Source organism: Opisthocomus hoazin, chromosome 3 (genome assembly GCF_030867145.1).
Source record: "Opisthocomus hoazin isolate bOpiHoa1 chromosome 3, bOpiHoa1.hap1, whole genome shotgun sequence".
Taxonomy (NCBI): Eukaryota; Metazoa; Chordata; class Aves; order Opisthocomiformes; family Opisthocomidae; genus Opisthocomus; species Opisthocomus hoazin.
This window is the reverse complement of record NC_134416.1, coordinates 22573960-22601105: the sequence shown is the minus strand read 5'-3', so window position 1 is coordinate 22601105 and position 27146 is coordinate 22573960. Positions and strand designations below refer to the sequence as shown.

Below are 27146 nucleotides of genomic sequence, written 5' to 3'. Positions count from 1 at the left end.
AAGCTGTAAGTATTAAGGCTGCTTTCCCCTCCCCCTCCACTTTGTTCTTCTTTGATTCCTGTAAGTATTCCACCGGATCCGCTTCTGGAGCAGCAATATTCCTAGGGCTCCATTCAGATGCTACTCAAAATACTTCACTGCAGTCTTTCCTCGTGTCTGCTGTGTGTCTGAAAACTTTCACAAGTACTCTGAAAGAGTATTGATGCAGAAATGATTGAGAGATGTCTGTGTTGAAGTTTCAGTTCCATTTCTGTCTGGGTTTTTGAATTACATTTAATGCAAGTGCTATGTTAGTATTAAAATGCAACCACTGTCTAAGCTGACCTCTGAAAAGCATTTGAAGCCCTTCAGCTGTGTATGAGGACTCATTCTGGGTTTTTTTAGCATAAAACCATAGCTTTCTTCTGAGTAGGCGTCTGTGTAATGTATTATTAGTACATAGTTGAGTGACAGCTTGCTTTTGGAAGCAGTGGAAATCTTGGTCAGATCAAATCACATGGATTTCTTAATTTTTGAAGGAGTTCCGTAGTGACAAAACAATAACTGCATGATTTTAAACCTGCAAAGTTTATCTTTCCTGCTGATAGAATTGCGAATACTTATTTTCTTGTGGTTTTCTTTGTAGATAACAACAAGAGAAGATATCAGTTCAAAACAGGCAACAAGTATCAAAACAGACCTGGAGCCTGAAGCATTTCGACCAAATCTTAGCGATCCCAGTGAATTACTACAGCCAGAACAAATTGAAAAGGTATTAACTTACATATGTCATTTTTTAGTATTGTACATTGAGTCACAAGTGCTATGATCATAGTGTAAAACACACCAGTAGAAGGACCTTGTATGATACGAAATGCATAAGCACAACACAGTTCATAGCTAAAATGTTGTGCTTTTTTCTTATCATAACTTTCAGTACACTATGACAACACTAGTCTGTGTCTTTGCAGCTATTTTATTTTTCCTGGAAAACAGCTTGGCTCTCACTGCAGTTCTTGATTTCCAGTGCAAAGTCAACTGAATAAATGTGTTTATTGAAGGTTTGGATCAAGGCTGATAACGTTCAAAGGCACAGGAACAGGAGAACAAACATCCGTTACCCTTCAGCTTGTTACCTGTTGACTCAGTGATCTAGTTCCCCAGTACTGAAACATAGTATTGTTATGCAAGAATAACTACATGGATTTACTGTCTTTAGATAAACCTTTTAGAGACCAAACACAGGTTCTTCAGTTGGTCAATCATCATCTTCTGCAGGTCACTGGGAGAGCTAGGATAGATATAAACTATACATGTAAAACTTCAGGGTTGGTCTGCAGTTTTAAACTAGCTTTTAAGGCGACTTGTAGTAGCTCAGAAGGACATAATCAGCTTTCATTTATATGTAATATATTCTTAACAATAGTAAAAAAAAAAACGGTATTTAATAAGACGGTTGCTGTTATCTTGTGAACAGCTCACAAAGTCTCTTCCACCGCGGACCATTGGATATCCATGGACTCTTGTCTACAGTACTGCAAAGCATGGCATGAGCTTGAAGACTTTGTATCGAACTATGCTGGGATTAGACACACCTGTGCTGTTGGTTATCAAGGACAGTGATGGACAGGTAGGAAAATGTTTGCGTAAAGGTAGGGCACCCATCAAGAAAAATGTTTGAGGGGTATAAAGGAATAGCTGACACTTCAATCCATCATGGCAGGTAAGATGGTTTTCCCCTTGGTAGTTATGCAGAGGCTTTTAAAAACATGTTTCACTGTCGAGCAATCCTCTGACACGCTACGCTTCCAGGAAATACTTTAATGATAAAAGCTCACTGTCACGATGTGTGGGTCTCATAATACCCACTTACTGAATTCACTTTTAACACACTTTTTTTAATGCACTTAAAGCACTAGAATTATAGTCTCTAAAACTTTTTGATTCTGGAAGATCTTATTAAGTTGGAATGTCATTGCCAGCTGCAGCCAGTGCTGCTAGGTACATTCTGTTGGCTGCCGCCAACATCTCTCTCCTGTTCCAGGGCTGTGGTATCTTTGGTGCTTCATGAATTTTTGTCATTCAGTCTCTGTAGTTGTGCTCTGTTCTCCTTTGACTGGGGTATGAATTCCAGAAAGTGGATCACATTTCACCATATGAATAGCAAACATCCTCTCTTGAGTGTTCTAGTAACAGGTGAACATTACAAGCAACATGAAACTTGGATTCTTTCTTTTTGAAACTTCTGTGCTCTCTTGTGGAAGCAAAATACTACTGTCATGAAGAACTGACAGAACCATTACAAGATCTGTAGCATTTACTTCGCTTATCTGTCCCAGTTTGGTAACCACTGTTTTTATTTTCAGGAAGCGTGGGCTCTCATATCACCTCATATCATTCAGGGGGTCTGAAAACTGTAAATGAAGGGTATGTTTTCTAATTCAAGTCACAACTTGTTTTTTCCTTGTGTTGCCTGCCTATGAGATCCCTTAAAAAGAATAATCCCTTCTAAATATCTGCTAGTAAAGCACTCTTTCCCAGAAAGTTCTTTAAATGGGAATTTTTCTTCATTTACTTTTTAACCTTGAAGTTGAAAACTATTCAGTAGACTTCAGAAATCTCAACAGACCCATCAGCCTCTTCAAATGTACTTCGGTAACTTCCCTTCTCTGATGCCCTAACTAGATTCTCAAGATTAATTTTTAAGCTTTCTGCTTCCTAGTGCCTGATTTTCTAGCCCAGAAAGAAAATGTCTGTTTTCTGGTAGGGCTGTCTTGCCGCCAGCATGTAGTGTTGTTCTTTTGCTGTAAATATTCAGACGACTGTCCATATATGAATATCTCAACTTGCATGTTCAAAAAGGGTCATGGTTGCCCATCCAAAACAGGGAATTCGGATACCTGTCATGATTTTTTTTTTTTGTGAAACAAACGACAAATCTCAACTTACAGGCTGATGCCCAGGAACATGTCTGAAAGTGTTCCATGGACTTTCAGGTCAAGTAGCCAATGAACCTGTCTTTCACAGTGTACAGCAGATCTTACCTAGGCTCCACACAAGAGTGACTGAAATCCATGTGTATTCAGCGAGCGACGCCTGCTACAGAAGGAAAGGTTCAAGGGTTCAGACAAGTTTTATGTGCTCAGTCCTTCACCAGTGTAGTGAGGGTGGTGTTTTCAGTAGTTCTGTGTCTCAAGCTATTAACAAGAAATGTCTTTGTATTTGACAGCAGAAAATTAATTTTACACTATCTTTGCATTCAAAAACTATGGAAATTCAGTTTAGAGTGTTTCTCCTCTTGATGCAAGGATCTATAATCACGAAACATAAGACAATGGTAGCTTACTTTCCTGGGTTACTTCCTCTGAGACCCTGTTCTTTGTCCATGTTTATGAAGACAGCCTTTATCTGATGTTGACAACAAGCTGAGTAAGGAGCAAGTGTCCCTTGTAACTTTTCATAATATTGTTCGTTAAAGGCTGCTAAACCTCATCCTGTATTTTTAAAAATCTTCTCCCATTTTGATTTCTTTTGAAAATCAATGAGAAATTTTACTTAAAGGGCTGTAAAAAAAAAAAAAGCAGCCAGAACACTTAGCTCTCACAAACTAAACCTTTATTTGTTTAAAAACTGAACATTGTCTAGTTGAAAGTTGGAATCTTAAGCCACCTAAATTGCCTACTGTAATCAGTTTTAAGAGATCCTCTAATAAAGATGCCCAAGAAATCTGTAGATATCTACATTACAACTGTTACAGACTGTCTGCCATCTACTGGTATGGGCTTCTGTTGAAGACGCCAAGCTCTGGTGTCTACTTTGACAGTCATTTAAAAAGGAATGAACACGTCATTCCTGAACATGGGTCACTAAAGTGGTGGTCTAGAAGTGGTATTAATGCAGTTAATCACCCCAAGGACTGTTTAGCTGTATAAGAAGTCATTCTTCAGATTGTATTATATACACTAAAAAAGTGTGAAACACAGAGCCTAGAACTTGAGGAATTTTAGGTATCCAGCCTGACAACTAGCCACAACAATCTGATCTCATGCAGAAACCCTACTGACGTCACTTCTTAAAGGACTAAATAACTGTTGGGAAGTAAATTGCTCTTTTGCTGTAAAGATTGGTTCTTTTAATGTTACTTATACCAACAACGTGATCTTTCAAGACCCAGCTTTGTTGGTAGAAGCGTATAGAACAAGTACGTAGAGAGGTGGTGGAATCCTGATTCCTGGAGGTACTCAAAGCTCAACTGAACAAGACTGAGTCAACCTAATATAGCTTCAGAATTAGTCTTCCTTTGAGTAGGTAACTGTATGAGAGACCGTCTGAGGTTTCTTATAACCTAAGTTATTCTATAATTAGAAATAAAATACTTCTGTATTGGTGTATGAAGCAAAATTCAAAGTCTCAATTAAAGCATGTAAGGTTTTCCATATGGTTAGGATGTACTAGCTTTGTGTTTTGCTGGTATACAGATAACAGCCCTGACATGATCTGAGACAAACAGTGAAATAAGTGGTGTGTGAAAAGTTCATACCTGTGTAGAGGCTGAACTGGGATAGTTTAGGATTGGCACAACTCTGTATGTTTTAACTGAAGGTTAATTCCTCTCAAGGAATGTCACTTGATAATGAAATCTTATATTCACTTTGGGTTTTTTTACTTATATTTGCTTACTAGATGTAGTGTCAGCTCTGAGGGTAACGATCTGAACTAAAACATGTCTTAGCTACCTGAATGTAGCTACCAGAGCTGTTGCTCAAAGAATAGCTTGAGCCCTTGTAAGAAGTTAGGATTCAGAGACTCAGTCTGAAGAGAATTTGAAGCTACATATAAACTAAGAAGTAATTGGAAGTATTCAGTGGCTTCCCGTTACTGTGAAGTTGCTGGATAATATTTGTGTGGTTATATTTCAGCAGCCCATTTTGTTCTGTCCAAGAATAAAACTTTTTAAAAATTAAATTAGGTATGCATCTTTACCCTAAAAGATTCTCTATTTAAGTTCAATTGCATGCATGTAGTAAGCACAGTCAAAGGTTGGAAAATGTTTGACAGAAAAGTTAACACCCAGGTTTCTGAAGTCTAGCCTACTGCTTCAGACACTTGAAATCACAAGAAGGAAAAAATGTCTCATGTATTCTGCTTTTTAGAGACTACATGTGCAAAGGTAACAAAAAAAGGAAAAAAAGAAACAAAAAAATGGAGTACTGGTTTCTGCAGAAGTTGAACGATAGACAGAATAGATTACAGCAATTATATATTCTTTCCGACTTTCATCTTTAATTTTTAACCTTGACAGTTACAGTTAGTGGAACAGGTAGTAAAGATCAGGTAAAAATTAAATACTTGCTTGAAGTTCAAATTCTATTGTTGCAGAAAATATACAGGAAGGTTGGAGGTAACTGTTTTTGTGACACTGAAATAACCAAATAAAACCATGAAAGAATGTTATGTTGCTAAACAACTCAGTAGAAACTTGAGGGTTAGGGTAATCAAATTTCTGTTATCTAATGCTTTGATATTTGGTGGGTTGTCTTTGGAGGACAATGAACCAATGATTTGTAAAGTTCAGTTGGAAGACCTGATTTTATGATGAATGATGTCATTGAAGCCTTTAGCCAAAACGAAGTAAAACATGCACAGAAAAATCCCTCTCCGAACCTTTACCGATAGAGACTTTTCAGCAATACTGAAAGTGCCGGCTTAGAGTGACTGACTACTGTCTATCTAAAATATCATCATCTACTCTGAATGACTCTCAAGTCTTCTCACTTAAAACATATTCCAACTGAGCCAAGCCTATTACTTGAAAAAGGATTTTAGAATTAGTATTCTTTCTAACAGGACAACTATTGCTTCTCATAATTTAAACCTGAAGTCAAGCAGCAGTTTTAACTGCCTTATCTATAGTGTAAATTTTGAGTTCTCACAAAATGTGGGGGAAGAGAACAATTTGCATATCTCTGTAGCACTAGACTAAATGAGTGTGATTATGTTTAAGCCAGCTGACTTTACACAAGTGTCAAATAACTGTGTTCAGATCTACTTAATTCCTAATTTCTTTTTCCTCTTTTATTGCCCTGTCTGTATTGTTGTTCTAACAGGCACTTCCTCACCTATCACGCCACAATTGAGATGGACTTCTCCAATCCTTTTTTTTTTTTTGATATTGTTGTTGCCGTTCGAATATATGATCATTTAATATTCTGTGCATGATTTACTACAAATCCTGTGTTGGAAGTTATACTAGGTTGACTCTCTCACTTGAACTTTCTTTGACCCATGAGGCCATCCAACTAGCAGTGGGCTGAAAAAAGAAAAGTATAAAAAGCTTTAGGTTTTAATAACACTGGGGACTCATTTCAAACCTCCCTTAAAAATACACACACAGAGGAAAAAAAAAAGACAAGACAAAATAGCCTTCTGGAAAGTAACAGGAAAACAAACATTTCGTCTTTAAAGAATTCCTTCATTTTGGTCTAATTTTGGCTGATTCCCAAATTAGCCATACATTAGCCATACAATAAAATATAAATGCTGGTTTCTTTCTCTCAAGCCTATTGTTGTCATTTAGACTCTGGGATAATAGAGAAGTGTCTTGCCAGTGTTGAATGAATTGCAGAATGTTATGAATTGGAAGGGACCTCTGTGGGTCATCTAGTCCAACCCTCCTGCCGAAGCAGGGTCACCTACAGCAGGCTGCACAGGACCTTGTCCAGGCGGGTCTTGAAGATCTCCACAGAAGGAGACCCCACAACCTCCCTGGGCAGCCTGTTCCAGGGCTCCGTCACCCTCAGAGGGAAGAAGTTCTTCCTCATGGTCAGGTGGAACTTCCTAATTTGTGCCCATTGCCCCTTGTCCTGTTGCTGGGCACCACTGAAAAGAGTCTGGCCCCATCTTCTTGACACCCGCCCTTCAGATATTTGTAAGCATTTATAAGGTCCCCTCTCAGCCTTCTCATCTTCGGGCTAAACAAGCCCAGCTCCCTCAGCCTTTCCTCGTAGGAGAGATGCTCCAATCCCATCATCATCCTCGTAGCCCTCTGCTGGACTATCTCCAGTAACTCTTCATCTTTCTTGAAGTGGGGAGCCCAGAACTGGACACAATAGTCCAGATGGGGCCTCCCTAGGGCAGAGTAGAGGGAAAGGAGAACCTCCCTCGACCTGCTGGCCACACTCTTCTTGATGCACCCCAGGATCCCATTGGCTTTCTTGGCAGCCAGGGCACACTGCTGGCTCATGGTTAACCTGTCATCCACCAGGACACAGAGCTGCTCTCCAGCAGGTCCGCCCCGAGCCTGTACTGATGCATGGGGTTGTTCCTCCCCAGGTGCAGGACCCTGCGCTTGCGCTTGTTGAACCTCATCAGGTTCTTCTCTGCCCAACTCTCCAGCCTATCCAGGAGTCACTGGATGGCAGCACAGCCTTCTGGTGTATCTACCACTCCTACCAGTTTTGTGTCATCAGCAATGAAATAGATTCAGAATAGAATAGAATTCATCAGAATGAAATAAGTGTCTATGCAGAGAAAGCTTTGTGCTAGGTTTCCTGTGAGCTTGCGTGGAAGCAGAGGTACAGAAACTTGCAGCCCAGTTCATGGAACTTCAAGCTTTTAGATTGAATTTGCCATTTCACAATGCGTCTGAAACTGATACAGGTCTTGGAAAAGTGAGCACCTTTAGCTGACTGTGATACTTTATTTCATCACCTTGTCAAGTAAGTTTAACAATTCCTCCAGAGAATCAGATTTTGGAGTGTAAATATTGGTCACATGTATGCTCAAATGTAGTTCTCTTCACTTAGATAAAGGAAGTGTTACGCATGACCAAAATATCTTGTCAGTGGTGATACTATGTTCTTAAAAAAAATATACAGAAGGTTTTATAGGTATTCTGACTTACCAGAAGTTTAATATCTAAGTCCTACCCCTCTTCTGCTCTGTAAAAATGGGGTATCAACAGTGGCTTCTAAAATGTGCAGTACTGACTGCATCAAATTAATTTTGTTTGCTAGTGTGCGCACTGTTTTCAAAATTATTTAAAGTTTATTGCAAGATGTCAGTGCTTGAATTAAAAAAAAAAAATTTAAAGCACCTGCTATTGGCATGATTGATCTGTCAGATTTGCAACAGTCTGATGTGCATTATCAGAATGCTTGAAGAAAATTATCCCTGAAATTCTTTAGAAGACTAATAATTTTTTTCTCATAACCAGCCAGTGGAAGATTGTGTATTGAGTGCAGGAGGGTGTTTTGTTTCATAATGAGCACGTCATTTCTTTACATGACTCTTCTTTCAGTCTTGTTGTCTTCTATTTCAATTAGAAGCTTCTGAACAAGAAGCTTTCTGGACCATATACAATTCCTGAGAAATAAAGAGGTTTTTTGGTTATTCTGAACTGGTAACTCAAAGAAATGAGCTGGGGCAGTCTTTATTAGATGCTTGATAGCTGTGTATAATCCTCGAGTTCCTGATGTGAAGTTTGCACTCACCTAGTTTTGTGTTTTAACAGCTGCTCTCGATCTCAACATGGAAAGGAATGCTTGGGAAACATACCCTCAGCCAAAGAGTTTCTTAGGATGGGCAGAAGAAAATAGTTTCTGCTTTATATCCTGAGCATAATCCAAGTCAAGACACTAGCTTTAATGTCTCGCTCTCATCAGTCCCATGTTTCTCAAACTCACTGTTTAATGTGAACAAAACCACAGAAACTTCATGTTGTTTTTTTTTCTTATACAGATGTATGAAGGAGTGCTAGTGGAGTGCTTTGGTACTAGCATCTACTCTGCTCTTGCAGGTGTTGAAACAAGCTTCCTTTTAGCAATAGAAGTCCTGATTTTTGCCCATGTTGTACTGATTTTGCATAATTGGGGGGGATCCTAGTTATTTTTTGCTCCTGAGAAATCAATACTACTTTAATCAAATTTAAAAATCCAATTATCAGTCCTCAGACCTTTTTAGCTACTGTTGTAATGTCCTTATTACTGAATATTATAAATACTTTTCGTACCCAGCAAAGGCTTAGTTAAAATCTGTCTCAGTTGTAAGACAGGGTAACCAGTGCTTACCTGTAATTTGGATTGGAACAAATAAATTACATGAAAACTAACAACTCATGTACAGATAGGAATTTGCTGAAAATAGCCTAGTTGATGTGGAAGAGGAGTTAACGTATGAAGGAGCGGAACCCTTTGATGTGAAACTTTTAAAAATATATACGCTGTTTCTGAGAATCTCCTGAGTTTAGTTTTTACCCCTTTGATTTATTTTTTTCACTATGTTCACTGTTTATGGAGAGTCCTCTTACCTTCTTATTGTACCACAAAGCACCATACCATAGCTCAATCAATACACTTGGAACTGTGATACCATGTAAGGGTTATCCTGTAGTAAATTTCAAATCTGGTGTTTACAACCTGATTTGTTTATCAGTTACTATCATTAAAGATTCTCAGATGCTGTGTAGTTTTTCGTAAGTATTTTCACTTGCGTATATTTGCTTACAGGTTTTTGGTGCACTAGCATCTGAACCATTTAAAGTGAGTGATGGCTTTTATGGCACTGGGGAGACCTTTATGTTCACTTTTTCTCCAGATTTTGAGGTAAGTAATAACAACTTTGTATGATGTTCCTTTTTTCCCTTCCAAATTGGTCATCTTTAAGTACTTACTGAATAAATCTAATAGTAAATAATCTGAAAAATTCTAGGAGTTGGCCCACAAAATGTCTTCATACTAGTTTTTCCACAGAGTCTGTTAGTGCGCAGTAAATCGGTAGTGTTTGCGCTATGTCAAAAATGTATTGAACCTGACTTTTTCATTGCACTGAAGACTGCCAGATTTTTGTCTGCACTACGTCCTTTTAAAGGGCGTATCATGTAATCTAAGCATATTTTCTTAGTGTTTTTCATTATGTAGAAGTTTCAGTGCTCAAAGACTAGCTGTTTTGGAATGGTCTTATTTCAAATAGTAGAAAACCTAAGAGAATTTTAGTCTGCATATGTCTGTTCCCTGAATTTTCTGTGTATACTTGCTAACTTCGATAGACTGGCGTCTGTCTACCCATAGCCTATCTCTACTGACATTTGGTTTCCCTTCCACCCAAACAAAAGTTCAGGTATTTTAACTTGTTGGTCTGTTTTGGGTTTTTATTAGGTTTTCAAATGGACAGGAGACAACATGTTCTTCATTAAAGGAGACATGGACTCCCTTGCTTTTGGTGGAGGAGGGTAAGTGGTAACTTCTGTTTCATTGTTAGTCTGTTAAGCGTGTATGTCTGTACACTTTTGAAAAGAAAATGTGGAATTGACTTCAGTTTATAGCTCAGTACTCAACAGTTACCAGCCAAGAAAGGTTTAGTATGTCAGAGGTTTAGCTTCCTATGTTCAGGAAACTTAAACAGGAGGTTTATCTTCAGCACAGTGTGGCATCAGGTTTCACCCCTGCACGGTTATGATGCCTTGTATGCTCTACTTGCGTGTGTGTATTGGCATATTCAGAATGGACACGATAGTATGATTCTGAAGGTACGTAAATGTGAAAATTATGTGTAGCTAGAATAGGCTTGAACTGAAACTGTGACATCCCAAAACATGCCAGTGTCCTTCAGAAATTATATGTTGTCTCACCCCTTTTTTCCGCCCACACAAGTGCGTAGGCTGCTGGGATGTTTCCATTATTTGTTATCAGCACTCTCCTTGCATATTGACTATTATGTCTTTTTTTAATATAAATGGAAGGGGCTGAAACCTGAGGAGTTATGCTTAGCTTTTTATCTGATAATATCTGAAAGAGGGATATTCCCAAATTAATAATAAATAGTAAAAAAAAAGAAATCTTTGCAGCTTCAGGTTTATCAGCAGCTATGAGGTACTCACATTGAAAAAGAATTCTATAATTTCTCCTTGTTCCTGAGTACTGAATGAAAAATACATTGATAAGTTTAATGCTTACTCCCTCAGTCTTTTGCTTTAATACATTGTCTGTCTTGCAGAGGGGAGTTTGCTCTTTGGCTCGATGGTGATCTCTACCATGGAAGAAGTCATTCATGTAAAACATTTGGGAATCATACACTTTCTAAGCGAGAAGACTTCATTATTCAAGACATTGAAATTTGGGCTTTTGAATGAGTATTTAGCTATTTCTACAGGGTGTTGTCCCAAACCTGACATGAATCAGCGCAGCTCAGAAATCCCTACGAGCAATATAATGTACCATTTTACCATTTTGATTTTTTTGTAAGTTTTCAGCGTGGCCATCTAGTTGTTGTTTTGAAATAGCTGACTTTTTTTCATGCTCTCGCATCTGTAATATACTGTCCTACTTTTTCTAAGCTGTAGACACTTTTACAAAATATAGATCACGTGGACTAAAAATTAACATCAGTTACTTTGAGCATCGCAGCATACAAAATTTTCTTATCCTTATTACAGTTGCCTCCCAGGTTTCCCACACACACCTTTCTGCAATCCTGCTAGGGGGCTGCTTCATTGAATATAGCTTATTATTTTTGTATTCAGATTATGTCTATGAATGAAGTTGCCCTCTGTGAACCTATATAAGAAGAAAGCTGCGTGTGGGTATTTGGCAGCAGTACTGCAGAGATTGGTCCGGACCAACGATGGGTTAATTCATATGGTGCCACAAATAGACGAGAAGCCTTGCATTCCTTCTCAGCACATACGGGGAAGTTAGAAGATATCCAAAGTCAACAGTGCCACTTGTCTTGTTTGTTGTTCATGTTTAGAAAAAAGTCAGTTAATACGTATTCTAGCTGCATGCTGATTGTATTAAAGAGTGTTTTGCACATGCTGTTAACGATCTGCAGGTTTGGGACAAATGCTGACAATATTGAGCTACGTGGCAAGGACTTAGCGCATAGCAAGGGAATAGAAGAACCATAGTTCCACAAAACTAAAAGGCTAAAGCAAGCAAAACTTGGTGAACAATTTGTAGCTATAGTAGGGCATTAAAAGTACAGAAGCAGATGCATCTTTTTTCAACATAAAGTGTCAGATCTATACTGTTATACTGTTGTAGCCGTGTAGCACATCAACTCCAAGAATATAGCTTATTCCTGTCCAAAGAAAAAAATAGTTGTGATGTTTTTGAGTGGGTCTATGTTGTAAATTTACAGTTAGCACCAGCTCTGATTAAAATGAGATAATGTACTATAGGTAGACAATATTGTAATTCAGTACACTCGTGGAATATGCAAACTTACTGTCATGTGACCTCAAAAAAAAAAAAAAAATGACAGGCTAGAATACAGTTCCAGTAGCTCTTGTCCACTTTTGTAGGAAAATTGATAAGCCATTGTGGCAATAACAGCTCAACAAAACTGTTTGTTTCGAAGCTTTTATTCTGTGTTCTGCGAAAACAAAACAACAACAAAAAAAAAAAAAAAAAAAAATTGCTGTTAAGTGTGACAGTGACTGACTTTGTGCTGATATTTCAGCTATTTCAGATGAACATTGTATATTATCTTGTAAATTAATGTTTAAAGTAGTTTTGTTATTATAGAGAAATGTTGATTGACGGGTTGCTTATAGCACTTTAAATTATTCTAGAAATGGAATAAAAGCCAAATGAGTTGGCTTAAGTAGATGTAGTTGTATATTATTTCAAAATATTTACATCTCTGGACAGTTTTAAAAACTTGTTTGAAGACAGCTTACTGCTATGGTAATGAGAAAGGGCAGAGGTTTCATCTATAATATGCTAATACTCAATAGGAATAGAAATACAGGGCTTTGTTTCCTGTGTCTGTGTATAGCTCTTTATCCTTATTAGAACTTAGTACAATGTGTAGACTAAATGTTTACAGAATAAGGAACTGTAAATAAATTGAAATGGCTTTTCTCCCCTTTGGTCTTCCACAGCAGTATTATTGTCTTTGTGGAGTTAAGACTGATTATTACAACAACAAAAAAATCCTGTAATGGATTTTAAGTACTATAAGGTCACAGTGATGTATAGCAAATAAATCTAAATATATGTAAAAATAAACTTGAGTTGGAGTTTTATTAGAAGTTGGAGTTTTCTTAGAAGCACAAATGCAGATTATTGCTCTTCATTTAATAACTTCGCTGAATATATAGGATGCATTTGCTCATCCTTTGGGGGATTTTTTTGTTTCGTTTTCGAAAGCCCAGTGGGAAGTGGTGATAGTGAAATACGCTGTCTTCAGCCATTTTAAGAAAAAAAAAAAAATGCGCCTCAGATTATCCTTGCCGACAAAACACATTAATTCAAGTGCTTATTCTCTATCCTAATCTCATATTGCAAATAAAGCCGATTTTAGACTTTAAATGCTACTGTGGAGAGTTTTATGAAGAATCATACTCTGAAGAATTATATAAAAGTACAGAAAATCTTCAGTTGCTGAATGTCTCTGAGTTTTGGACTGGTTTTGGAAAGGCATGTGGGGGGAAGGGGGAGTGTCAGTCAAGAACATTGTAGTAAGCAGTACCATAGCAATCACACTTGTATAGGTACTAGAGTAGTTAAGGAACAGAAAGACATTGGAGTTCAAGTATAGGTGACTGTGGTAACAGTGATGTGACTAGCTGTGTAAAGGACCTACAGAGAGTAGTGCATGTCTATTAATGGAAGACCATGAATTTTGTTAACCACAGGTGCAGCTAACTTCTGTATGACACATGTAAAAGATTGCATTGGTGAGATCAAAGGCACTGTCTTGATGTACCTCCTGCCTTGGATTCAGTATGGATTTTCTGCAGTATAATTCCTTTCTGCCTTTCCTGGCAAGGTTTGCTTCAATGATTGTAAAGAGTTGAGGTTTGACATATGCTGAAGGCTTTACGAGCTACACTTTGAAAGTGTGTGGTGCAAGAAGCCTGTGTCTCAGCAGACAGTAGGTGGATGTATTCATGGACTAACTTGATGCTTTGCTCACATACCTGGAATTCTTACCACATCGCCTTCCATCCCTAAATCCTGTTTGTGTTAATTGCTGCTTTTGTATAATCTGCAAAAGAGCATGATTTCTCATGTACGGCTTGTGCTTGCATCCTCCTGCTCACCTACTATATGCTGCATTAGATGTATTTTTCCTGTACGGGAGTTAGCATAAAATCCAGTCTTTGACAAGGAGTAAAAATACTTGCTACTCACTCAATTTCAAATTTAAAAAATAATCTTTCTTTGGATACTCCCCGGTATTCCTCATTCAAGACTTGAATGTTAAGTCTCACTTTTACGTTCTTCATAGATGAACAGATGTCATCAGGGTGCTTTACTGTTGTCACAGCAATAGGGAGCTCAGTTAAGGCAGCAAACCTCTGCTGTTCCTCCCCTTAAGAGTACATGCTTCTGCGGTATGAAATAGAGCTGTCCTGTGGTGCTGGAGCAGAGAGTCCAGCTGAGTGAATGGTCTACGCTTATTCTTACTGTAGCACGTGCAGACCAAAGTGGTCCCGCCGGCTGTTCTGCTGCAGTACCACCAGTGTCGGGTCAGCTTAAGCTCTGCTTTCTGCTGTCCTGCGCATCTGAGAAGCTTTGTAATTGTGGAGTTCCTGTTGTAGCAGCTGAGCTGCTGGTAGCAGACATGGTGTTGAACCCTGAGCTACTTTCGGTTGTCCATGTGGTGGCAGGAGTGACCTCAGCTGAGATGTTAGTGTGGTGCAATGTAGACCCAGCAGCTGAAGTAGCTGTGGCAACAGGGCTTGCCAGTGTTCTGTGATCAGTGATGGTTGAACATCTCACCACAGAGGTTATACTTTCCACTACAGCTGATTTTATTCCTGTAGCCTTCCCTTGTTTTAGAAATGAGCTTTAATACTGAACCTTGGCTGTACAGAAACATTGGAAAGAAGGAATTACTGCCATGGAGGAGGGAGATGATTTCCAGTGGGTGGGATACACATCCAGTGAATGGTCCGCTCGCTTCAAACCACTGCAGCAACTGTTGTAAGACCTGACAAAATAACGGTGTGAAAGTAAAATTTCCTCTGATACAAATTCCGTGCTGTCACGGAAGTGTGAAAGGTACGTTCAGAAGATGGCAAATGCACCTCACAGTTGTGACAGAAGAAGAGACGAGTTTTATGGCAGAGTCAGGAACTCTGCATTCTTAGCAAACTAAACCACCTGTGCCAAAGCAACACAGGAAAATGAGGGAAATGTTACATATCAGAAGGAAATCTGTTTCAAATTAGACAATTGGGGGGGACCCTGCTTCGGCAGGAGGGTTGGACTAGATGACTCACAGAGGTCCCTTCCAACCCCTACTATTCTGTGATTCTGTGGAGTGCAACTGTAAGCTACCATGAGAGTAACTAAGAGTTGCTCGCTCTGTACCTGGAAGGTTAAGGGGTTTATTTTTGAAGCAAGTCAGAAAGGAAAGCAGGTCTTAAATAAAGTCTACGAAGACTGCTTAAATCAAGCAGTTACTTACCTTTATCATCTTACTACATAGAATTTAAGTAGAATATTTAAATTTGACAGAGGTCACAATAGTTTCACAGGAACGTAACAGGTATGATATAGTAGGAAAGTTAGACTGGGTAATTTGTGGAGTAATTTTTGTTCAGTTTTTTAGTGAGTTCAGATTTATTTTTCTCCAGCTACTTTGCATGGATAAACTTGTTGCACATCTTTATGCAAAAATGTTGTGAAACATAACCTACATTAATCACTTCCATACATCCTAAGTTGTGTCAATAGTTAATATTTCTCTTACACAAAAGCTGTAAATATTTTTCAGAGTTTAGAAGGCTTTGCGTGGTACTGCCTACTCAGAAGTAAATGATGGAGGATGCTATGGGACAAATGATTAGTCACAGGTGTGGTTTTATTAATCAATTGGAAATAAAATATTTTGAGGGGAAAAATGGACCAAGATATTTTTGTTGCATAAAGTTTTTAATATTGCATTGAGATGACTATGAATGGGAGGCTTAAGAAGTTATCTGCAGTGAGCTGTAGATTTATGATGTATAGTAGTGATTATATTGTTACACAGCTGATCCAAGGCCAAGGAGTTAAAGGCAAGGTGAGATTTGAAAAGGGCTTGTGAGCTTGAAGGCTGGTGTTTTTTTTCCGTTCAGATGTCAATTGGTCTAATGCTACGTATCTCTAAACCAATAATCTTGTTTTTATCCTGTGTGGTAACTATAAAGGCACATATATCTGGGTGTTCCAATATGCAAGAAGACATCAGCTAAATGAAATGTTGAGTTTCAAGAAGCAGAGTGCCACTGGTCTGTTCTGGTGCTGAATGCGTTTGAGTAGAAGTTACAGAGGTTCCCTTCTCTCTGCCACATCCCATAAAGGAGAAGATGGGAAGGTTCCCCATCTCCTCTGTCACTGAATTACAGTTCAGCTGAGAAGTTTGCCCTGTGTCTTGGTCTGTCCTCGCCTCTTGTGATCCCCTAGTAGTAGTATATGCGTTATATGAAACTGTTAAAGTGTAGTCTTACCCACAGTGACTTCTGGTGGGCATACAGGAGAAGTCAAATGTCAGTAATCTGTTGCTTGTGAATGTTTGAGTGGGTACAGCTTTAATGAATCTCAGCATTGACTTAGGTGCAGGTATGCCTAAATTTCAGGCATTGGGAGTGGGACAGGAGCAGCTGTTGCCTCTAAAGTAAATGCTGAACTTGCCCTGATGAACCCGGAGGAAGATGGCTGCATTTGGGAATGCCAGCAGTGTTCAGGCCAAGTGAGGGGTCTGCCTCCCTGCATCGTGTGGGGCAAGAGCAGTAAAGTGCCAGTGCTAATTCTGTTTGTGATCCAGTCAGCCCAGCCTGGTTTGTCAGTAGGCATGCAGCGAGGCTGAGATGGCTCTCACCTAAGTGGAAATTGTTGGCAACAATTGCTGCCTTCCTTTCATGTGACAATTTCTTCGATAGAAGCAGTGCTCAGCAAGTGGAAGATGGAGTAGAAGAGGCGTTCTGCACTTCTGCGTTCCTGTCGAGCATGTAGGAAGAGGTGGAAAAACTTGATTTACTCTACAGTTTCTACAGGCTACTTTGTTGGCTCAAGACCTAAGCCAGGAAGGTTTTTCTGATTGTTTTATTTTGTGGTTTTTTTTTACTTCAGCATTACATACCTGGTTGGATTCCAGGTGTTTCTCTGAAGGTGAAGTAGTAGATAGCATAGACTTGCTGTCAAAGCACGAGCTCTTGTTACATGCTGTAAGAATCGCGGAATGATAGGAGTTGGAAGGGACCTCTGTGGGTCATCTAGTCCAACCCCCCTGCCGAGGCAGGGTCACCTAGAGCCGAGTGCACAGGAACTTGTCCAGGTGTGTCTTGAATATCTCCAGAGAGAGATGGAGACTACACAGCCTCCCTGGGCAACCTGTTCCAGGGCTCCATCAACCTCAGAGTGGAGAAGTTCTTCCTCATGTTCAGCTGGAACTTCCTATGCTTCAGTTTGTGCCCGTTGCCCCTTGTCCTGTCACTGGGCATCACTGAAAAGAGTCTGGCCCCATCCTCCTGACACCCACCCTTGAGATATAATTTATAAGCATTTATTAGGTCCCCTCAGCCTTCTCGAGGCTAAACAAGCCCAGCTCCCTCAGTCTTTCCTCATAGGAGAGATACTCCAGTCCCCTCACCATCCTTGTAGCCCTCCGCTGGACTCTCTCCAGCAGCTCCTCATCTTTCTTGAACTGGGGAGCCCGGAACTGGACAGAGTACTCCAGATGGGGCCTCACTAGGGCAGTGTAGAGGGGGAGGAGAACCTCCCTTGACCTGCTGGCCACACTCCTCTTGATGCACCCCAGGATACCATTAGCCTTCTTGGCAACCAGGGCACACTGCTGGCTCATGGTCAACTTGTCATTCACAGTGTACCTCTTAGTGATATTATGGTTCAAGTGTTTCGGTACAAAATGTATTGCTCCTGCTGTCTCAGGTCAGTGAGTGAAAGTAGATGTATATGATTCCTCAAGCAATGGTGTGGTGCTCTTGGGCTTGAAGCCACACATGAACATGACACGAAACAAATTTGTGGTGAACTGTATCTCTGCTGTGTTGTCCTGTGGTAGTATGAGAGTTCTTGTGAGCAGAAATACATAATTCACGTAATACATGCCTTTACTGTGTACTCTTTGTACGGGTGTTTGGTGTAAGGACTGCTTCATTTTCGTGTACTCTGAAATCTTGTTCTGATTATTTGGACGGAGAAACCTTCACAGGGAAGCATTTTAACTGCCTGTGAAAAGGAGAATGTAGTTGTATTTTGAAACAACTTACTGATGTTTTACTTCACAGAATATGTACATGTATTTCTTTTCTAGCATGTGGGAGGAATAACGCAAGAAATAGTCAATTAAGGTTTTATTTATAGTTCATATATTCCTTTGACAACCAAATTTCCTCACAACAATTTAGACAACTGTAAAGGTCATTATATAAAGACATAAACAATAAGGTAAGAATATGCAAGTAAATATATATGATATGTTAGTATTACACTTAGAGGTGAGTTTGGCAGATCAGCTTGAGTGGTGTGAGAGGTCTCAAGAAAACATTGTTAAGTAAGTTCCATTGAACCCATCTTGTAATTAGTTTTCTTCCTTGCATTCACAACATATAACTGTGCCTAAAATATTAATGATTTACACACTTACAATAGACATAGTAATCAGTTCTTGTACCACTAACTTATAAAATATTTGAATCACTTGTTCATTAGAGCTTCAAACTGGAGTACCTGTACTCTCAGAATAAGACAGCAATACTTATTTCATCACAGAGACAAGACGTTCATACCTTTTCTTCTGTAAGAAGATATTTGCTCTTTCAGTTTGAAAGAATGTTATGGAGAAAAAAAAAACACTTTGTCATTATGCAAATTACTTGCCCAGGGGTCTTGCTCTGAAACAGACGTTTTTCATGGGAAGCACATTTTTACTAGGATAGCTTTTTTTACAGTAGTAGTTTAGAGAAAGTGATCTGTCTAATCCAGTGAGCATTATAGACCTTAAAGGTCTCAGATTTGTGCATAATACATACAATTTTAAGACTTAGAATTATTAGTTCATTAGCATTTAGTCCTCTTCAGCATCAGCTGATCTGCAATGTTACTTCAGTGACATCAGAATGGTTTGAATGGCAAGTGCTGTGAAATAAGGCCAGTGTTTCTGTGTGAGGTGAAACACCATTTTCCTTAGTTAGTTGATTTTAGTTATAAACACTGTTTCTGTGTCTTTTGTCACAGAGATACGTTTCCATGGAAGATGCTGACTGTAATCACTTTTTTGCTATACACAACGAACAGTACAACTGACTCTTTTATGTGTTACATGCTATTTTTCCCTGTATTTGTAAGAACCGTATTTACGTAGATAATCAGATGATACATTGCACAGGAGGTATTTCCTATGTGGCTATCTATTCAAAACTTTTTTGTGCCTTACATTCTATTGAGTGTTTTCTCTCCAACATCCATAACTCTAAATATTAAACTAATAAATTAGTTGTAGAAATACATTAAGTATAAAACCTTGTTTATAAAAAGAAGGATTTTGTCTTAGTTTCTATGTGATATGTAAGAGAAAGTTGTATCAGTAGTTGCCACAAGATAATACTGCAGTAGTATTTGCATATCCTGCTTGTAAAGGAAACAAATGTGATATCCTTGATTCTGTATTCAGGTAAAAGTATTTTTACATGTATTTAAATAAATTAATTAGGAATTACATGCACAAGACCACTTTCACAGATCAAAAACTTGGTCTTAGTTTATATTGTCGTCCTACTTCTGGTCTGGGATGGTTTATATTCCTGATAACCCAGTTTAAATAGTTGGAAGATCTTGAATGTAGGAACAAATAAAAATTGGATTTAATTTGTAGCTGTTTATGTTGCTATGGGCTTTTATAATCAGCTGCTTATATTCAGTATAGATTTTTCTCGTCGTAATTAACTGTCCTGCAAGCCCCCCTGGTACAGAGAAAAATACATTTGGATGCTTGCGTTATCATGCAGTAGTTATAAAATACATATTTAGAAAAATGCTTAATGTCTTTTCTGTGTGGGTGAATGGGAGGAATCTTTTATTCGAACTGTGCAAACGCTAATGGTAAGGGAGAAGTGGAGAAAGGTTTTCCAAAACAAATTGTTCTGATTACAGCATGCTTATTTTAATAAAGTAATTATGACGTTATCATCCCTTCCTTGCCACAACATTTCTCCCTCAAAGTCCACCAGCCCGTGTTTCCTGGCTCTCATGAGAATCCCAACAACCTTGTCGGAAATACGAACGTATCTCTCGAAGAGTTCCCCGAAAGTGACTTGGATCTTGCCGTCGGGCCGTGGCTTAGCCATTGATTCGATGATGAAGCACATGTCCCTGATCTCCCGGTGGATGTGGGCCTCGGCTCTCTTGGCCCTTTCCGCAGTTTTGGTTCCTTCCTTTGGACGGCCGTAGCCTTCGTCTCCTCTGTGCAGGCGCGTGGACATGGCCAGCTCGTGGTCAAACTCCTCGCTGAAGGGGTTCAGCTTCTGTGTGATGATGTGCTGGTCAGCCCATTCTTGCCATCTGTCCTTCAGGCTGCTGATGGGGCTGTATCTCCTGTGGGCTTTGGTGCGTGCCTCTTCGCTGAACCTGCTTGCGCTGAGAGAAACAAAAAGGGCGTTTGAGCTTCGTGTTTCGTCGTTTAGTTACACGGTTCTGCCACTCATTTCTCTTCACTGGGTTGCTCTGTTTTTCCAGCCGAGATGCTGGCCACCAGGTGGCATGAGTTCACTACGGCTAAATTACTTCTTCGAGGGCTTGGAGTCCATCTTCCAGTTTGCACTCAACAGCAAATGTGCTGGTCAGAGCTTTTATCTATGTGACCACCCTCCAGCCCAGACTTGAGCCCATTTTGGCAAACTTTTGCCCAGAATGACCTAATTCTGTACGGGAGTGAAGCAGCATGTTGCTGATTGTCTGCGCTTTCTGTACCTTTGGTCCGTCACGCAGCTCACTGTCTCCGCCTGCCCAGAAGGGCCTGAAACCTGCCTGCCCTGCTGTTACAGATGACAGTAACTCCAAGCACGTGGTCTGGATCCTCAGCTACTCTTGACTGAAACAGAGGAGAGTGTCTAGAAAAACCTGTACCCTGTAATAGATGTTTATGTTTAAAACAACAACAAAAAGCTAATAAGAATGCAGTAGCTCTGCCTATGCTTACATATTTGAAGTATGGTTCTGAACAAATATTGAAGTCCAAGATTCGCATTGTTACTGGCAGAGTACAAGCCTGAAAAATCTTAGGGCTACTGAGATTTACGTCAAGGTCAGAGGATGACAAAAGACTTTCAGATGTCTTACTAAGGGGTTTTTTTGTGCGTGTGCATAGTAACATCATATTGCTGGATGACTCCAGGCAGACAAACTGTTGATACGCTTTCCTCTAGTGGCCAATCTCGCATGTTGTGGAGGAGCTATAGATAGTCCTTGTGCTGTCCATATCCTGTCATTGTGTCTGTACAGAGCTTGTCTAGAGAATATGTTGTGCTGTGGTTGTACCAAAGTAATTTGTTTTCTAGTATTTTTATTCCCCAGAAGGTTGCTCCCAAAGCTCCCCAGTAATGTCAGCTGAATATTAACAGTAACACTAGGGAAACAAAATACAGTTAGCAAAACAGTACAGAGGACTGCAAACCTGCAGAAAATGTTGTTTCCCTGCTGTTTGGCTATTCCATGGTTTTCTACTAAGCCTTTTGAAAGAGAGAATAGGAGTGATATAGATGTCCCCAATTCAGGTCTGTGGACAAGAAGGATGCTAGTGCTGGGCAGCACTGTAGTGTTAAAGCGAGAAGTGCAGACATTGGTGCCAGGGATAGAAGAAGGAGTAGGAGAAGAGCAGGAGCATTCTTTTAGCTGTGGAGCTGCCATTAGCTTGGCTTAGCTGTGGTGAGAAACTGTATTTTAAAAGCTCCAAAATACTCTTCCCCATCAATTTGGTGAAAAGCATCAGAAGACTTGAGCACAGAAGTGTTGCCAAGTAAATGCAACTTTCTTCTGTGGGGTGACTGCGAGCATGCTGAGAGTAGGCAACATGGATGTACCTGTGGTTTGATGCAGGTAAGTGATTAACAGGTAGGTGTTGGCAGAAAAGCGTTAAAATACGTCAGTGGGGTAAAGGTAGATGGTTTTGCTTCCCAACGATAAACCAAATCCTCCTGTATATAAGCTGTTGTCAGAGAGAGAAAGGGAAAACCATGATCCTTTGTCCCTTGCACTCAATTGTGGGCTCATTGCCCAGAGGAACTGTGGGCACAAGGTGTGCTTGTGCAACACAATTTGTTGCCTGAAACCTACACATCTCTCAAAAGCCATAGAAACCCTTTGCCAGCACAGCCCTAACTCTAGCTGAAGCTCAATTGACTGCTTCCCCAGCTCTTCACATGTCAGTGAAGGGGAAAAAAGAAAACCAAACCCTAAGTGAATCAACAGTGCCTGGAAGCGATACCAGCAGTGTTAGTGGAGCTGATGAGCAGATCCCATCCTGGAGGACTTGTCCCTCAGCCACAGCCAGCTGCACCCCCTTCGCTCCAAGGGCCACCACCCCCAGGAAAGTCCTGGAGCTTCAGCTCCCCAGGTTGGGTGGAAAGAAGGTAGTGAGTGAGATAAGTAACAAAGCCTTTACAGAGTTATGCTTTTTTTATTTAACAGTCTAGTAAGTATTCTCTCTCCATTTCCTACTGAAACTTGTAATTCTCTTTTCTAGCTGAATATTATTATCACCTTCCTTGTCCTAATCCTCTTCTCAGTGTTTGAGAAAAACACCATCTTTTGCTTTTATCATACCCCTTGTGGGTTTGGAAAAACATTACTATTACTATCTTTTATTTAACTCATCTTCTAATTTAACCATTTCTGTTGGCCAAAGTGCAATTTTCCCCATTGTTTAGCTTAATGACAAGTTAATACACTAAAGTATATACACATAGAGGCATTTTTTTGGTGTGTGTGCAGCACCTACACAATGGATGGTGCATCCAAAGTGAAGGCTGTGGGTGTTAACCCACTGTACTTCACCTGTAGCAATCAAATAAGTTAACCTGTTGACTAAAATGATCACCCTAAATGCGTTCTGAACTTCTAGGAGGACAAAGTGCATGTTCCATGTTCCTTCTGATCTGTTCTGTAGGGCAAAAACATGGATCCCTTTTTAATGTTTTGGGTTTCATGTCACTGTTGCACCCCTTTGTCTCTTAAGCAGGAATGAAACAGTATTTCTTAGGTCCGTAGGAGTTAATGTGCCTTCTGCTGAGGAAGCAACTTTATTCTGGTAAATATTGAAGCTCAAAATGATGAAGGTGCTGATGGAAGGAAAAAAAAGATACTAGTACTGATTTTTTTTTTTCCTGGAATATAGAGAGGAAAATGGGAGATTTGCTTTAACAACTGTGTACTTATGGCCTTTTTGAAGAAGATTGAGCCATGCTGAAAGACTCATAAAAGTAGCAGGCTGAAATAATGTATTCTAAGGCTATAAAATAAATTAAAAAGAAAGACTAGCTAAAAAAAATCCAATCCTGATAACAGCATTGTAGGTGCAGAAAATGACTTTTGTGTCGGATTTTAGTGGAGGAGATCACTGTAAGTAACATAGAGCGTGTTATTTCAATCATTTGCACCTCAGTAAATCTGACTAGTCATTTTTTTCCTAGGTAGCAGCACTAAAATTAGATACCTGAGGAAAACAGAAGTAAAATTTAACAGAAAGATAGCTGTTTTGTTTCTACTATAGCATATTTAAAGTGAGCAATTGGTTTTAATTGAGGTTATTTACAGATAATATCTGCTGAAAATTTACCCTCTTTTCCCACTGTATGTGTGAAATCTTTGTTTTGAGCTCCTAACTGCTGTCAAAGGACAGTGCACAGGGTCTATCCCAAAAGCAGGGGTCACAAACTTTCAAGCTCTAGGTTAATGGAGAGCTTTTTTCACTCTGCCTATTAACCATTTGCTCCTTGTGGGAGATGACTCGTCAGGTGTACAGCAAAGCATCGTCCTAATCCCCGTTCTGAGTAGTTAAAATAGGTCTGCGTGTTCAGATACCTGTGCTAAAAAGTGCCGTATGATTGAAATCCAAGACTATGTTAGCCACAGTCTCATGCTGGGCACGGTAAATGCTCGTCACTAGTAAGGTGTAACACCTGAGCAGTGGGAATGGTACAACCTGCCTGCCTGTCTGCAGAGGGATCGCAAAGTCTGTTTTGCTGTTTTCATCAGTGCTGGTCCCAGCATTTTTTCACTTCTGAAATGACGATGAGGATACGGTGTGAACACACTGGCCCTGAGCCTCCGATTCCTGCTGCCTTGCTCATGCTTTACACGCAGACTAACTGGGAGGGTGAAAACCCTGCCTTCTAGTCTCAAACTGCCTCCTGCTCAGCTCGTGCGTGCGGGTGATGGATGCAGAGTGGAAGCAGTGGAGACTCAGGCCCCGCCACAGACCGGCTCCCGGTGGGAACCCATGTGCTAGTGCCAGCCTTCTCCCTCCTTGCCTCGGTTTCTCCGGCTGTCCTCCCTGCCCAGCGAAGCCAGTGGGCAGCGCGTGGGCTGCGCTTTGGCCATGGCTCCAGGCACCCTGGCCCCAAACGCTGTGCTCGCCCTCATTGCAATTTTACAGCTCGACGTGAGGTTATATGCTGAAACAGATTGATGGTTGGACTCGATGATCTTAGAGGTCTTTTTCAACCTATGATTCTGTGATTCAGTTCAGGTCCAACCACACGTTCCTGTCTGCTGTCTTTGTGCTGGGGCATTACCAAGTTTGTAAAACAGAGGGCTGCAGCAAACTGTGGTGCGTCTATAAAGGCTGCCTGCAGTTTCCCATCTTGCAGCACTGGACCTGTAGATCTTTTTATCTTTTACCAACATAAGAGCAATGAATTAGTTTTTGCATCTGCCCATCGGCAACTCTGGCCACAGGGCAACTGTTTGTAGCTGTCTTCTGGAAAGGTGGTTCTGCTGGAGGTGTCTGGGAAAGGGAACTGAATAATTTCTACCACATTCTGCTGTTCCTCTGCTCTTCCCAAGGATTGCATGTCTATGGCTGAACACTACTTATTTACTTCCTGGGCTCCGGGTTTAATATGCACCTGCTGTTGTGTAGTAGTCTTCAAACATGAGCCTCTTTCTTAAAGAAGTGTTCCTCAAAGCTGTCTGATGCTATGAAGTTGCTAAGTAATCCAAAATTTTAAGTAGAACCTGTAATAACTCCATAGGTAAGTGACAGATTCTGTTTCCTTTACACAATTTACAGGTGTAAGGAAGTCTGTATGTCAGGAACTTCTGCTTCCATGACGTATTCAATGGATGCGCTTCCCCCCTCCCGGCCCCTTATGACAGCGTACCCAAAGAGAGACCTGGAATTTGAAGAATCTATTGATGATTCAAATGTTCTTTTTGTCAAACGATTTATAACGTGGCATGATTCAAATCGATCCTGCAGATGTTGAGGCAAGCTAGATGCTTTCTAATGTGTGTTTGAGTCCCAGCTCCTGTGAAAGTTCCCATTCTTTGACTAAATGAATTCCAAATCCATGGAAAGCTTCCAAAGAGAAGCAGTGAACCCAGCTTTTGTTAAGATGTACTTAAAAGTAACCCCTGCAATGTCTATTTTGGACATTCTCTGCAAATTACTTCTGAGAATATTTACAATGTCTACTAAGCAAAATAACGAAGAAGTATTTGGAAATGTTATTTGTCAAGTATCTTGCTTTAGACTTTACATTTGCTGAAATACATGAATAGCTGTGGGCTCTTGAAGAGGTAAAAATTGTTATTCTGAAACATGGACTAAAGTATTAAGATGTAAGTAGTGATTTTGATGAACCAGTAAATTCAGTGTAAAAATTTAATGTAATTAACATTTCCCGAAAATAACTTCCTGTGTCTGTTATGTATATAGCACATAAAACCGGAGGCTATAGTCAGATGTTGTTGACTAACTACTTACGCGCAGCGAGATAGTGAAAGGTTTCCTGGATTTTTTTTTTTAATTACATTTTCTTCAAGAGTAATAGTTAGTCTTTGACCATTTCCTACTGTTTTTCCCCCCCATCTTCCTCATGGAAACCTGTACCTCTCTCAGGGTCTGCTGATCACTTGTGATAATGGAATAAAGATCTATTACTTACAAAGATGGTACAGGTCGTTTAATCCTCACAGCCATCGTCTCTTGGTCACTGTCTTCTTGCTTCAGTTTGTCCTCTGCTTCCCCATAGCCACTGTCCTCTGCATCCAGGCTGTCATCATGACACTTAAGCAGCACTTCTTCCTTAGCCCCATCTTTGTCCTCTTGTTCCATCTGTTTCCAGCCCTTGGTCAGCTCTGATACCACGTTTGAACACTTTCTCCTTATGGTTGGAGATAATTTGTCACTAAGAATTTTGTCAATAGCGCTCGATTCTTCTTTGAGCTTGGTCATCTCGGAGCTGCTATTGTTATTCTCATATCTTCCACTGAGGAGGCTAACATCACCTCCTCGTTCATAGGCTTTGCTTACAACTGTTTTGGTCACTTCTTTGCTTTTAATGCCAAACTTTTTGAGGGCTTCATCTGATTCCCTTGAATTTTTTTCAGCATCTCGTATTGACACCGATTCCTTTGCTGAGGATTTTTCATCATCTTTTTCTTGGTCCCTCTTGACAGATGGAATTGGCCATTTTTCAAAGGATCTTTCTTGTACAGGCTGAGCTGAGGAATCTTCTGCAGAGGGGACCCATCCAGGGGGCTCTTGGGCTTGCTTTATGTGGTGGTCAGATACCCACTGCTGCCAGCCTCGTGCCAAGCTGAAGACTAGGCTGGCCATTCGGATCTTGTGGACAGCCCTTTTCACAGGAGTAGTGCTCGGCTTTTCTTCAAGAGCCATGTCGCTGCCTGCTGCCATGCTGGCTTTTCTGCTTCTTATGCTAAGCACCTTCTGAATGAACTTCCTGAAGCGAATAGTGTCCCTCGAAGAGAGCTATGGAGATTTAAATAGAAGCAGGAGCAGGTTGTGCCCATGGAAAATATGTGAAACACTTCTCACAAAGATATAGTATCCTCAGTATTACAGAGATCTTTTTTTAAAACGCAGGCTTGCATTTCATCACAGCAGATGAATGATGCATGATGTAAACAGGGTGACACAGACCTGCACTGGAAATAGTGGGAAGTTAACAGCTCCTTTAGTCCCCCTTCCCTGGG

The 27146-nt window shown here is 40.1% G+C and overlaps 2 protein-coding genes across 5 annotated transcripts in view; one reads left to right on the top strand and one right to left on the bottom strand.

Annotated features, from left to right (window-relative positions):
* The window catches only part of OXR1 (oxidation resistance 1), a 320312-nt gene extending 309104 nt beyond the window's left edge, over window positions 1–11208 (top strand). For all 4 annotated transcript variants that reach the window (XM_075415688.1, XM_075415689.1, XM_075415691.1 and 1 more), the window contains 5 exons: window positions 626–751; window positions 1457–1609; window positions 9486–9581; window positions 10134–10207; window positions 10972–11208. In XM_075415688.1, the coding sequence (XP_075271803.1) occupies window positions 626–751; window positions 1457–1609; window positions 9486–9581; window positions 10134–10207; window positions 10972–11107 (585 nt within the window). In that variant the 3' untranslated portion in view covers window positions 11108–11208. The remainder of the gene's footprint in view (window positions 1–625; window positions 752–1456; window positions 1610–9485; window positions 9582–10133; window positions 10208–10971) is intronic.
* A 7063-nt stretch (window positions 11209–18271) lies between these two features.
* ABRA (actin binding Rho activating protein) lies at window positions 18272–26923 on the bottom strand. The gene is made up of 2 exons (XM_009937524.2): window positions 26096–26923; window positions 18272–20567 (listed from the first exon to the last, which is right to left on the bottom strand). Exons 1-2 carry the CDS (start codon window positions 26845–26847, stop codon window positions 20090–20092), a joined length of 1230 nt encoding a protein of 409 aa, XP_009935826.2. The 5' UTR covers window positions 26848–26923; the 3' UTR covers window positions 18272–20089.
* Between the last annotated feature and the right edge of the window lie 223 nt (window positions 26924–27146).